Source organism: Diorhabda carinulata, chromosome 4, assembly GCF_026250575.1.
Source record: "Diorhabda carinulata isolate Delta chromosome 4, icDioCari1.1, whole genome shotgun sequence".
Classification (NCBI taxonomy): domain Eukaryota; kingdom Metazoa; phylum Arthropoda; class Insecta; order Coleoptera; family Chrysomelidae; genus Diorhabda; species Diorhabda carinulata.
The window spans coordinates 30,758,768-30,773,737 of NC_079463.1; the positions used below are offsets into that span (position 1 = coordinate 30,758,768).

Genomic DNA, 14,970 nt, shown 5'->3' on the forward strand with positions numbered 1-14,970 from the left:
TTGTCAATTCAACCGAAAAATACCCGGTTTAATGAAAAACTATACGGTATTTAATATAGGAATTTCTTCTCGATGTAATTTGAAAATATAATCTCCAGCAGCATTGTTTCAGATAATTTTCAATGACCAAATTATTAAAAAAAATCGAAATTTGATAATTCTATTATTTTTCAATAAACCGAGCAGACTAATGACGTTAAGTTAATTAATCTCTAGAAAATAGGGCATTTGACAGTTGTGGAAAATAAATTTATATCGAATAGTCTCAAAAATTCATAACACAAACAGTTGTTTCTCATTATTTGAACATTTTGTCATTCCAACAGAAACAGACGGCGTTGCGCACCAATTGTTGTAGTCTCTGCATCTGGAATAATTTTATTCCTTCCTTTATTGCCCTTTGCACTTTTACAGGTGATTTCAAAGAAAGTATGAGTACACTATACGCTACTTACAACAAGTTTTATGACATTTTATACCAGAAATACAAATAAACACTAAAAATGCCGTTAACTGTTTACAAGCTTACTATGTATTGACGTCAGTGCTCCGCCATATATGTAATCGGCGTTTTAGCGGGAAGTTTAAGCCGAAAATTTGAAAATTTGATTCTAAATGTAATAGTTCGAAAAATTATTAATATAATTTCGCATGTCAAATTATCATTTATTTATATTCGGTTCAAGACATATTTATGACAAGGTGTGTTATTGCGCCAATGAAAATTTGCTCCCAAAGATATGCGCAGAACGAGTCGATAATGAGCCCTCGGGAAGAACACACCTTGTAGTCTTTACATCATGATCCCTGCAATCGCAATTCACTGGCACAAAAACTGAACACGAAATTGTATTTTTTTTAGTAAAATCCAAAAACTTATAGTATTGTCTTCAAAATAAAATTAAATATTGTGATGTTTCTTGCTTTCAAAGTCCAACAATATGTTATGATCGGTAAGCACCCATTTAATGCTTGTTAATAGTGCTAAATAGGGGTAATTGACCCTTATAAATGATTTACTATAATCAGTTAACCATCAAAGGTCAATGAATAGAAACAAACAAAAGTTCCAGGCCAATGCGTTGAACATGAGTCAGTCTACTGTTTCCAGAGTTTACCATCGTTACCAAGAGACTAGTAACTTTAATCGAAGTCGCGGTTCTGGAAAAAAAAATTGTACATCCGATTCATTGTCAATAGTCCGCTGAGAAATGAAGCCCTGACTGGTGTTCAAGTCCAACAAGAGCTCAAAGAAACGCTAGGAGTGACTGTGAGTGGATGGACAGTCAGAGGAAGTTTTAAGGCAGCTAACCTTGAGCCAAAAAGACCAACTACTGGCCACAAATCAACCCCAGCCCGTCTACGATTTACTCGAGAACAATGGAGCTCCGTTTTCTTCTCAGACGAAAGCAAATTTTGCCTGCATGGTAGCAACAGAAGATACAGAAGACCTGGAGAAAGATTTGCGCCGTGTTGCTTGTGGAAGAGGGCATTTTAATGGAAGCAAAAACCAAGTAGGTCACTATTGAAAGTGGCGGTGAAGCGATGGGATTAATTAATTAAATTAATTAAAACTTCATCTTAATTCAGGACAATGCTCGTCCACTTACTGCAGGTTCCGTATTGCGGTATTTAAAGGAAATAGTCGAAAATGTCGCTATGGATTGGCCAGCGTGTAGCCCGGATTTAAATCCTATTAAAAATTTATGGGAGGAGAAAAGTTAAGGATAGAAATCTTGAACCAGCTCAGAAATCGGAACACAAAACAGCGCTTACTGAAGAATGGGATAACATCGATGGGTTAATTTCAAATAAATTATTATTTTGACGAATTTAAGCTTCTTTACAGTTACATATAACCCTTTTCGTTTGATATTTGATGCCAAAAAAATAATTCAATAACAACATAGACCACTCATTATAAAACTTCATAAGACTTTGCTTTGAGAGGCTAGAATCAGAATGGAAGCTACAGATTTTTCACTACAGACTTTGGAGCGCGAGCGTGCGACTTGAGTTGATTTTTTGTGTACTAACTGATGACAGGTGTTGGGTCTCTCTTTTACATATTCAGTAGCTACCTACATTAACAGTTTATGGAATTATGATGAACATTTATCGTATATTATCGGTTTTATTTTAATTTTTACTTTCTAAAGTGGCAACACCGCTTGGCGTTGTGAGTTTGAAACCTTCTGGTTAGAGAGAATACTTCACGTACAGGTACAGTCGGGCTCGGGCCAAAGTGGGGAAGAGTGCGCGTGAGGTCGTGTGCTTAATGCACGACGGTTTTTACATCTGTCGAACGAATTTTTAACAAACGAATCTCTTAGCATAGTAAACATTTTGTACATCTTTCGCAAAGATGATTACCGACGGTTATAATAACGTCGATCAATCCTATGATGGCTACATGGAACAAGAAGAAGAATGGGAAAGAGAAGGTCTTCTCGATCCAGCTTGGGAAAAACAACAGAAAAAGGTATTTAACCTAACTATGACATTTAACGATACATGTATAGAAAGAAATTTATTGATCAAGTTGTAAACGAAACGAGTGTCGCAAATTATAACCTCAAAATTACCATCCATACGGGAAATACAGTTAGACAACAACCCTGTTATTCTCTTTAAATGCCGTTTTATGTTTTTGTATCTATTATACTTGAAACCTTGAATGTAGTGTAACATTATATCGTAAAAACTATTTTTGGATCGACTTGGCAAGATTCTTTTTAAAATGTGTTTCATAATGTGAACGTTTATGAAATTTAGTGTAGATTTTTTTTGATATAATACGATAATTATAAATAAACTTGTTTGGGTTTATCGTAAAAATATTTGACTCATCTGATTGTTTTTTACGTCTATCAAAACTAAGTAAATATTATATTGAACTCACTTACGGTTATCTTATCTATTGAATAAGTAATTAAAAACATTTTTCAATAATTTGTTGTTTGATTGATATTTTTAATCGGCGGCGTTGTCACGTCTAACCAATTCAAAAGACAAGTAAACTTGTTTTAGGAATTCGTGAAATGGAAACGGTAGGTGAAACTTGAAATTAATAATAGAACATGAATAGTTTGATGTGGGTATAATTTTAAAATTTATTTCGTCATAAAATTCAATTGAAACAATATATCTAATGGTTATTTTTTTGTTACATCATATTCTAATTGAACGTGTTTTAAATTATGAGTAGTTTCTAAATAAAATAGAGCAGTCATTGATATTTGTTTATAGTTGCATAGTTAGCGTTATATCATAGTTTCAAATTTCAAACTGCAACAAACGTATAATACTTTCTGAATTGAGGTTATTGACCAAACAATAAAAAGTAAAACTTGTTCGATGATTAAAAGTTATTTTTAATTGTTAATAATGAAACTATTAAGATCAATTTGACTGAAGTACTAATTTCCTATTGAAATCTTTCGTAAGCATTAATAATTAAACTTGATTTCGAGGTCTAACCAATTCAATTGGAGATTGTGATGTTACATTTCTTTGAAAATTTTTAATGTGTCCTAAACAGCACTAACGTGAAGGGCTATATAACGTTTTGTAAACAGTAAAAAGTATTAAAAAGAATTAATGTTAGGTTCAAATAACTGAATTAATTGATAATGTCGTCGTCGTCTTCAGGAAGGACTCGGCAATAGGAGATGACCCTCTTCATCGTTCCAAAATGAGTGCAAACCTCTTGGGGCGATGAGCAAGGTCACTTGCTCTTGCCTCCATTCTAACTAAAGAGTCATCTGGTGTCTGAGGTCTTCCAAGGATAATGTCTGACTTTTAACGAGCTCAATTCGAGAAGGTTCTTGTTCGAAGTGAATCAGACCAGCCGTAGAATCGATTAGGTTACGTATCTATGTTATTCCGCCTTTCTGGCTTCCTGACCAAACCTACCAATTGCACGACATCTACTCCGCCAGAAGAATCTTCTTCGATTGGAATCCGGTGGACCCTTGTTTCGTAGGGCTGGAACCATCCGAAAAGCTCAGTGGTCTGGGCGTGGGACAATAACCCCAGAATGTGTACTAAGCAAAAAAAAACACCACGGAGTAGTTCTAGATACAATGACGATCAAAGAGACATAAGGAACAACTGGAAGTTGGAGAAGGACCAGCTGTATAATAATCCATTACAAGAATAATAACTAAAACCACAGAACAAACAGTCCGTACAGGAAATAACTTTCAGTTATATTTGAATGACTCTGAGAAAACCCACAAAATAAATATTGGTTAGATATTTCAAAATTCTCCACGACAGAATAAGGAATGAACATATTAAAATATCAAAGTGGAATACAGGACAAAGAAAATTTTGCAACAAACATATAAAAAGAAGACTTAAGAACGAAAAAATGGGTAACTTGAAAGAAAGAACACTATCTAAACTATGGGCTTCGACGTCCGGAGACTTGTTAACAATGAACATGCAGTTGCCTACTGATATGGTCATCCATGTTAGGAATAATAAGATACGTCAACAAAATGAGGAAATTTCTGATAAACAAATTCATAACCATTAATATTTTGTTACGAAAACAACAATTTTAGTGTGTCTTATTGTAATTAGATGTACATACATAACCTCAAATTGTTTCAACTTGTTATTTGCTGGATTGTTTTTTCCAAATGAGTTTAATTTACTTATTACTTAATTTTAGCAATTTTCTATATCGTAAGCTGCTTTAATTTGGGTTCTTATCGCTCATAGACTGATGGATTCTGTTTAATTCAAAATATGATTCACCTTAGATTTTAAAATTTTGTTTTTCTCGAAGATGCGCTGGTTCTTTTTCAATATCTCCTTATGGTTTACCAAAATAATTTTGAAAAATTGGAAAATAAAGCCACGGCAAGCAAGTTAATAAGTTTTTTTTTAAATATTAATGTCAATCACATGGTTTCTACAAACTTTTAAAGCATATTTAGGTATTTAAACAATTCAATTTTATAATTAAAAATATTGAAGAAGAAAAAAATAGAAAAATCAGCATAATAAGTTTCCTAATCAGACAACAAAGAATATATAAATTTATTATATAAAAAATTATGTTTTTAAAGAAAAATTTCCTGGACTTCGCCGTGACATTTGGCAACGTTGTTATTATTTGAGCGAGTCGAGTTGCACATGTTTATTTTATAGAAACGGCAGCTGCGCGAATGTTCAATAAAATCTCAGTGGGTACGAGAGAGATATAAAACATGAGGCGTCGAATTTCTGAACGCCCTGACCAAAAATGGTTTCACTAAATAATTGTATGTCGATGTGTAAACATCCCAGTATCTGGACTGTACTGTATTTATTCATTTGAATATTTGTGGTTATTTCTAATGTTTTGTCTACACACAGACGAGGTTATTTTTTTATAGATCGACTACTGGGTGTTTCCAGACTACGGGAGAACGGTTTTTATGACAAATATTCATTTTAAAATTATTTATTTACATCGTTGTGAGTTTGATTAATTAAATTCTGCTAAGTCAATTTTTAAATATAGTATTTCTCGTACGATTTTTTTATTCAATGTATTGGTGAGGTAACCAAAGAAAAAGGTTCTGATACTGTTCATATATATACGAGGGGCGATCAAATATAAAGAAAAGTTTCTTCGTTATGCCCGTAGACTTATTTCAAAATAACACTTGCCTTAAGACGGCTATAATTATACCTCTGCATAAAGGAGGAGATAAAAATCAAGCATCGAATTATCGTCCAATTGCACTCCTTCCCATATTATTTAAAATCAATAAAAGATGACCAAGTTTCTCCTGTTTTGCGCTAAGATCAGTTTCCAGAAACTCAGTCCTTCAGTCTCTGAAGACGATAACTTGTTTATCGAAACGCGCGTCAGGCAGTGTGTGTTGGTGTAGTGGTAATGCAAACAGTGTGTTCACTATGAATTTTACCAACGTTACAGTTATTTGTTATGATAACGGCGAGCTTTTTATCATATTTTCAATACTATTTGTTTAATGTGCATCTACAATAAGTTTCTGACTGTATTTTTAGAACGAACAGTACCTATCTAATTTCAGTTGAAATAATAAGAAACTTGTTTATTTGTAGTCAAGCAAGACTAGCGTAGCTTTGATAGAAACATTGACCTAATAAAAAATTATTAAATGGACCATTTTAATACGAAAATACCGCAGCGGCTATTTTTGCACTTGACCCCGATATATGCTTCTGGAATGTAATGAAACACTTTTTTTTATTATCACCAGCATCAGATTATTCTTGCGAGATAACTGTTAGGATTTTAACGTGAAATGTATATTAGTATAACTGTAGATTGACAACAATTCTGGGAAAATATATTTTTCATAACTTTAATATTTGTTTTAAATAATCATACGGGGAACGGTACAGTGGAAAAGAAATGAGGAAAGCTCTGAAATGTATGAGAATCCCACCCAAGTTAATAAAACTAATAAACAACATTATTTGGGTATCTTATGCAACCAAAAATATCAATAAAAAGAAGATAATAAGACATTAGAGGCAGTCAATATGGTTATAGCAGCAAATAATAGACGTATAAATGAGAATGACAAAGAAAGAGTCCGAAATGATATTGAGAATACAAAATACAAACAGTATACATATAGAGAAACAAATAAAAATATGAAATAAGGGTGTGGGTACAAAGAATCCGTTTATTTTCAGACAGCTTAGCAGGTGAAATAGGTTTTGATGTTATTGAATGCGTCTCGTAATTTGCCAGTCGTAAAATGTCTCAAGTATAAACATTACGGATTTGTTGGGAGTTTAGTTTCAACGAAATTATTGCCAAGTTTAAGAAACAAAATCAAGATCTGAAGAAATCTTCTACGGTTAATCACAACAATCACAAGTATTTCGATTGAAAGAGAGTTAGAATCAGTCGGAAAAGCGAATAAAGTACCAAAAAAAAGAAGAGAGAAGCTTTTGTTGAAGCGACTCACGGAAAACTAGAAGTCAGTTTGTGAAAATTTAGCAGAATAATCAAAATCGATGAGAAATATGTAAGTAAGATTCTATAGAAGAAAATCGGAATCTAAATATTCTGAGAAGCGACAAATGGAACAAAAATCCAAACTCAGAAGTCTCAGTGACAATGAGTCATATTTTACTTTTACTTTTGACGGGAGTTCAATTCCAAAGTGTTGGTATGATTGTCATCTCTAGCACACATTTGTCCTTCTGGAAATCTACCAAAATATTTATATGGACAAGAGTGGCAAGTCTAGATGAATGCACTTCAAAAAGAAAAAGCATCCTAGAGGAAATTTTATGCTTTGGCCAGATACGCAAAGGACGTTGAGAGAGTTTTTGTAGTGTTGAAGCTGAGGCCAACGTTTTTGGAACTTTAAAACAAAACGTTTATTCTGAAGATGGCTGGATCAGAAGCAACAATAAAAATAATGGTAGAGTGGACGCATGATGAAATAGGAGGATTGTTTCGAGAAAAATGAGGAACTAAAAACAATAACAAAACTTGAAATAAACAAAACAACAAAAAGATCCATCATCATTTATCCTGCATAGATGAGAATGACATGAAAAGAGTCCGAAATGACACTGAGAATACAAAGGAAAAAGTAAGCATATAGAGGAACAAATAAAGAAATAGAAGAAGTTTTAAAGGAAGATAATGCGATAAAGAAAATAAAAGATAGAGAAGAAGATGACTGGATCGGAAGCAGGAATAAAAATAATGGTAGAGTGGACGCGTGATGAAATAGAAGGATTATTTCGAGAAGCACGAGAATGAGAAACTAGAAATTATTAGCTACGGATAAGCAGAAATAGCTGGTAAATAATCTGAAGCTGAAGATGTATATGTAGTTAAGTGATAATTGATAAAAATATGCCTGATCTAAATTTAACGTAAATAAATAATCTAATTAATTTTCGTAAGACAGTTTCTAAAGACATCAAGGTTTCTAAGTCATAGATAGTGATCGATTTTTCTATTTTTAAGAAAATTTCGAAATTTTTTGCATACAGACTCGCATACAGATGAACATGCATCTGTTGCACCCACAACCACGTGGTCCATGATACATTCACTGCCGAATTGATCATGGAAAACATATCTGCACCATGGGTACCATACATGTACATGATCGAACTGGAAAAGACAATTGCAGTCGACCTAGAATTCAATATAGACAAATTAATAATAATGGATGAGTCCATGGATCCATTACTATGCTGTGCCCAGTGGAAACATCGAAGTTTAGCAGGTTTCGTCAAGCTAACTGTATTTTGAGCTGCTAAAGGCAGAAGTTCATAATATTATTTGTAAAATGTAGTCACAATTATTGAATGATTAAATAAAAAAAATGTGTTTATTTGAATCTGCAATAGCCTAGAGGGGCATCGAATTGATTCAACATCAGCGTCAGATTTGTTATCCAGTCAATATCGAAATATGAAGAACCCTTATGGGACATTCTGATTTTTCAAAATTTTCAATAATTTGTATTAATTTGCCGCTTATAACAAAACGATTATAATGTATTTTATATTAATCGGAAGATAATAGCATGGAATGATGGAAAATTAATTCATTTCCATTATTCAGCATAAATTCAAGTACCATAAAATTATTCAGAACAAAATTTAGTGCTTAATAATAAATCGTGTGGATAATTTCTCAATGTTTATATCAAAAGTGTTTTAATTACATGAATATAATTAAGAAACGTCACTGACCATGAAATAAATAAATATTTTACCATGGAATAAAACCATCACTTTTACAGATACTTGGTAAACGTTTCGAAAGCACCGAAGTTTTTATGAAACCGTAAACTATAATGTAACAAACCAAACATTAAATATTAACTGAGAAATTGTAAGAGTTAGTAGATACAAACTTTTTCTAAAGACTGTGCAATTAAGTTGGAATCCTAATTAAGTATAAACACCAAAGAAATACAATGGAACCGGGTTGCTTCACTTCAACAGTTTGTGATCGAGATAAAGGGTCTGCTTTTTGATTATGTGATCTATAAATTTCCACCAACCCCAATTAACATTAACTTATGAACTTTTGTTTTCAAGGTAGTTCCAGACGTGTTCTATGGGTGATCGTACTGGCCAGCTCATTTTTAACGAATATCATGCAGATTTTAGCCTGTGAATGCGAGCTTTCAAACATTTACCATCTCATCATCACTGATCTTCCACCATACGACATAGTTCCTTTCGATGTCTTCTTTATTTTTCTTTCATACACGAAATATACGCAAAAACGGCTCTCGTAACTGAATAAACTTGACACATGATAAGCAACCACCAGTTTTGGTGCCTTCGCTGGTCTGTCAGCGTTTCAGACAAATTTATTCAATCCTCTTCTAAATAATTAGTGCAGGCATTCAAGCACAAAATGGTGTCTAACCTCCGAATTCTTTAATGCAGCTCCGATTTTCCTAAAAATTTGTTGTGCAAATTGTTTTTACGGGATGAAAACCACCCCTTATCGAATAATACTAACATTATAGTTTTTCCTACTTTTTTTCAATTCAAATGTTTTTCGTTTATGCAGTATAAATATCCTAACATATTTTATAATAGAAAATTTATATATTTTGAAGTATCAACCCTTAAAAATCTTTAAAAACTACTCTTCTTTTAACGATTTAAAACGTTGCAATTTCATTTTTACTGCGAAAAATTCATAGCATTTCAATAAAATTTAATTGGTTATTAATTTTTATTATTCAACCCTTAAAAACTACTCCTTTACAGAGAATGGAATAAAAATAAATCTAATGACTGCCGACTTTTAGATTTTTAATTTTCTATACCCTGTCAACCCTTAAGAACCACCCCTTTGATCAAAAATGAAAAAAAAATTTTTAATGACTGTTAATGTTTTGGTTTTGAATTCTTTCGGTATTCAAGTGTATTTTCCAAGTGATTTTTATTCTCTACACCCTGAGAACCCTTAAGAACCACCCCTTTACCAAGATTATATGTATACCTTCTCTTGGTACTCTCAAATGTACCTACAGGCAACAAAAAAAAAATCCGTGCGCCAAAATTTGAAACTTTTTCATATCTTATAATTCTCAAAAAAATTTCAAATTCTTATTTTTTATGTAACTCCATTAATTTTGAAGCTATCAAATCCTACAAAAAACCATTTTGAAGGTATATTTCAGGGCTACAAGCCCATTAGAAGGGCTCGAGACCCTCCATATTTTATTAATAAAGGGTCAAAGGGCTGTGGATAAGCAATCCTCGCACTATAATGACAGATTAATTTAGTTATAACTCCGTCAATTTTTTTGCTACAAAAAAACTAAAGAAAGGAAAATAATCGTCATAAAAAATGCTTCAATTTGACTGTTTATTCGTTTTTGTATCTCTCATATTTATAGAGAGAAAAAATGAGCAAAAATTTTTTTAAAAAAACAAAAAAGTGTATTATTTAATGCTCATTTTTTTCAAAATTATGCATTTTTAATTAGCCAAACTTTCAGATGTCGTAAATAACATCGAAATAAATTATTTGGTACAAGGAATAAGTTTAATTTTGATTTTCAATGAATTAGCATTAGTTTTAGTGCAATTTTTTTTCTAGCTTTAACTATTTTACATTATATCTCACTGAAATTCCAGTCGAAACGACTTTTATCAGTAGTCATTTGAAAGGTCTTTTTAAGCTCTTTAAAAAGTATTCTATGACTTTTTGTTGAAAAATGTACCCTTTTCCGGTTATTTCAGGTTAAATGCTCAATTACGTAAAACAAAAGTTATTCAAGTATCTATAACTTTCTCTAGGTAGAACATTCAGATCTTAAAATATAGCTTAATTTCTTTGTTTTTTTATAAGCTTCATTTTTGTTTTTAAACTTTTTCCGATAAAATGCATCATTACAGAGTTATACGCAAAAAACATTTTGAAAAACGCGTTTTTTTTGACGAAAAATCGTACTTTCCAATTGCGAATAATTCAAAAACGATTGATCTGGCGAGAAAACTTCATATGATATTTTTTACTTTGCTGATCTTTCGATTTCTGGGGTTATTTTGGGTAAAAATTTTTCCACCCCTGCTGCATTAAAGAATTCGGAGGGGAAATGCTTGAATACTCGGCCTAAATGTACTTCTTTGCGCCGAAGTTAAGGATTTCTTCTAAACGATTTCGGGTTCAAACTAATTATTTAAGAAGGTTAATTTGGATAGAAGCCTTTTATCTAAATTGTGGCCTAAAGTTTTCCTTTTTCGAGTTAGTCGTCTCAAATTTATTGAACGTTCAACAACTACCGAGGTGTTTAATTCCATAACCCAAATCAAACGATTTTCCAATACTAGATGCGTGATTTCTGCTCTGCGATAGGTATGCCTTTTCTCGATCATTGTTACAGCCTTAGTCAAAGAAGCTGTAGGTAAATCACTCATTATGTATTAGAACAAGCCACCTGCGCCCTTTTGGTATGCATAAATGCCTTCGGTTGTGTATGGGATCTTTCACCTAAGATCCTCCACTGGATACATGCCTCAGTAGTCAAATTTTCTCACGTACGGAGCCATCGTGTGGTGGCTTTGCTCGGAGAAAGCAAAACCACGAGTGCGACTGGATGTTGTACAGTGCCTTGTGTGTTGTAGTACATTCTTATAGTTCCTCACTAGAGTCTTAGAGCCTTCTAACGGTACTGACCAAATTGCGTCTTAATTATAACGCTTGGAGGCACACATCTCTAACAGAGAGCAGCGGACTGGTAACTCTAACCCACTATGTGGACCGCTGTGCCATAGAAACAGTAATCTGAATCTACTCAACAACAGAGCTGCTATATAAGCCATAACGGCCGTGTTCTATAAGAACTGGTGAGTGAAGTTCGTTTATGTGCCTGGTCACACGGTTTGCTTGCAAGACAGGCTCTACAAGGTCTGGAATGAGATACATATAGACGAACCTTCTTCTGCCTCTCCCAACATCTTCTCTGTTGAATAGGCGCGAAATTCGATTGGGGATTGGACTTCTAACCGGACACGGATATGTATCAGAACAACGAGCACCATTTGAAATAACAGTTTCCATTTACAACTATCAATAATCTAATTAGAACAAACAACAAACGTGTACTTAAAACAAGGAACCGATTTTCTTTGCGTCAATTGTATTAGATGCTTTGGAAATGGTTCTGCTACTCAGAAAGTCTAGCTGAAGTTGTAAGAAACAATGATTATTTCACAGGTGACACTTTCTATCTTTATGGCAAAAAAAAAGAAAGAAGAAACGTTTAAATTTGGTATGAAAGTGAAACTATTTCTAAATATCGATACTGTTGAATAAATGACCTTATCTAATCAGACCGTACCAATGTTTGGCTTTAAAAATCGTTTAGAAACAATCATGGGTTTGTCTTCGACCAAACCCGACATGACTAATTCATTATTCTTTTCAATTATCTTTAGTTATATAAAATACGATACTTTTTGTAACCGAAACTATTCAAAAATAAATAATATATTTTAAACAGTAATTATCGGATGTATGAGTTTACTAGTTTGGGTTTCTTGTTTTCAGTTTTTATTACGGAATTTCACATCGTTGTCAGATTTACTTTAATTATTTTGGCGTGACAGAAAGATGACGTAATTTAACTATTATTGAATGATATCTTAGTTTAAACCTACTTTTAACGATTGGACGATCGTGACACATTCAGAAGGGTCGGACAAGAAAAAAAAAACAAATTTAAATTAATAACTTTTATCGCTTTTGTTTTGTTTTATAAGTAGGTTCATATGTTTGTTTTTTATAAAAGAATTTGTATAAAAAATGTTTATAAACATTGTTTTTACACATGATTGTAAATTGAGCTATAATTTCATCAAATTCTTTTTGTTTATTCCAGAATTTACACAAATTGAAAAATACAGATTATGAATAATAAAATATTTAGGGTCTTCCTTGTTATACCACCACCTCCACCACCACCAAAATGATAATAATAATAATAACGACGAAATACAGTGTTTTAGAAGAAAAGCAATTAAAATTGAAGTGGAAAACACAAAAAAATAATTTTTTCAAAAAATTCTCCATACATAATCCCAAAAAAGATCACGAAAAAATCATAAAATTTATTTTTGAAACCTATAATTAAAAATATACAATATTTTTCACAATTTTTTATCGAAATCGAAATATTTCCATCCCTATATTTCCATAATAATTTTTTTCACTCTCTCCGCCTCTCCCAACCTAACCTAACCTAAACTAACCATTTTTTTATATAAAATAGTCTTCCACCCCATCCAGACACTTTTATGATTTATACTTCGCGATTTCAGTGGTGGTGGAATAACGAATAAGAACCAATATTTATTTCAAATTTCAAAAAAATTAACATACGAGGTCTGGGTATTAAATAACGAGACTGTGTGCCTAGAGGGCGCCCTAGACTATTGGGGTAAAAAACGAATAGTGCGTTGGGTATCTAGATATCTTGTCTATCAACGTCCCAAAACACGTTTCCTTCACTATTATAGTATTTGTATCGTAGCAGTTTGCAATTAACGTGTTTTCTTCTCGTGCCGAAAACCATGTGTGACGAATACCAGGAGTAACGTTAAATTGAAAAAAATTCCGACTGAGTGCCATAAATTTTTGCAAGATGCCTATGGGGACAATTCTTTACCTCGTGCGCGTGTTTTTGAGTGGTGTGAACGCTTTAGTGAGGGTCGAGAGAGCACTGAAGATGACCAGCGCCCAGGTGGACCTGTGACTGTTTCAACTCCAGAAATAGTGACCAAAATCAACCAAATTGTGCGTACAGATCGTCGAATGAGCATCTTGATGATTGCCGAGGCTGTAAACAAAAAAAACCAAGACCAACGTGTCTGGTCAGATTAGAAAAAGATCAGTGATTTGAGTCGATGGAAGCGATAAAGCAAAAAACGGCAGAGATCCTAAAAGATCTCACCAAAGAAGACTTCCAGCACTGCTTCAATCAATGGAAAAAGCGTATGGAATAGTGAGTGACGAGGGGATGGGAGTATATTGACGGGGAGCATGCGAATATAGAATAATTTTTATAATAAAACCCTTTTTCGTAACCAGTCTCGTTATTTAATAGCCCGACCTCGTATATGTTGAAAAAATTGTACACAAATGAGAGAAGATGAAACTTGCTTCATATGTTCCATACACAACCAAGTTTTATAAATTTTGCGCCTCTTGTAATATTTTCAATTTCCTCTTTCGCCTGGGAAGTGATCTGGAGCATTTTCTTCGCCGCCACTTCATTCTTCAAGCAGATAACGACGTTTAGAACGTGAAAAATTTTTTCACTGAAATACACTGTAAAAATATATTTCATTTTTGTTATTTTGTTTCATAATTGAAATCTCGAGCTGCATAATACTCCGTCACGAGTGGTTTAATCTTCATAACAAACACGATCACGAGTTGGCACATTGTAACAGAAGTTAAAATTATATTCGTACATCGCTTCTTCAATTTCAGCGACACTGTTAAATCTTTAATAATAATTTTTGTCGTAAAAAGTTACTCTCGCAGTCCCAAAATATTGCAACCATTACTTTTTCGGTGCTTTTCGTAGCCTTTGCTTTTATTTTGACACGGGATTTTCTTTGAGATGCCATTCAACAAAATTTCTTCTGGATATCGTATCTTAGTAAAAGACGGTGAATCTCTGAAAACATTCTACTCGATACTGCTTTTCCACTGCCCTGAGGATTCCAGGCACTCACCGTGCATTGATTTTCTCAACATTGTTTTGGAAATGCCGATTTCTTTTGCTTTTAGGCGCTAGTCAATCAGAACAATTTCTATATTATTTTCTGCAGAAGTCATCGTCACACAACCTCCCGCACTTGGACCGTCTTCTAATTATTCTGGACCTTAGCGAAAAATCTTGCGAAGCAGCAGGTTCAAACCTATTTACTATAAAAGAACTCATGACCGCATTACTAAGTATT

The 14,970-nt window shown here is 33.1% G+C and overlaps 1 protein-coding gene across 2 annotated transcripts in view; it reads left to right on the forward strand.

The window, feature by feature from the left end:
* The first annotated feature begins 2,174 nt into the window (after window positions 1–2,174).
* LOC130893239 (alpha-actinin, sarcomeric) overlaps window positions 2,175–14,970 on the forward strand; it is a 43,979-nt gene continuing 31,183 nt past the window's right edge. The window contains exon 1 of one of the 2 annotated variants that reach the window (XM_057799167.1): window positions 2,175–2,482. In XM_057799167.1, the coding sequence (XP_057655150.1) occupies window positions 2,366–2,482 (117 nt within the window). In that variant the 5' untranslated portion in view covers window positions 2,175–2,365. The remainder of the gene's footprint in view (window positions 2,483–14,970) is intronic. The other variant, XM_057799166.1, reaches the window with a different exon arrangement.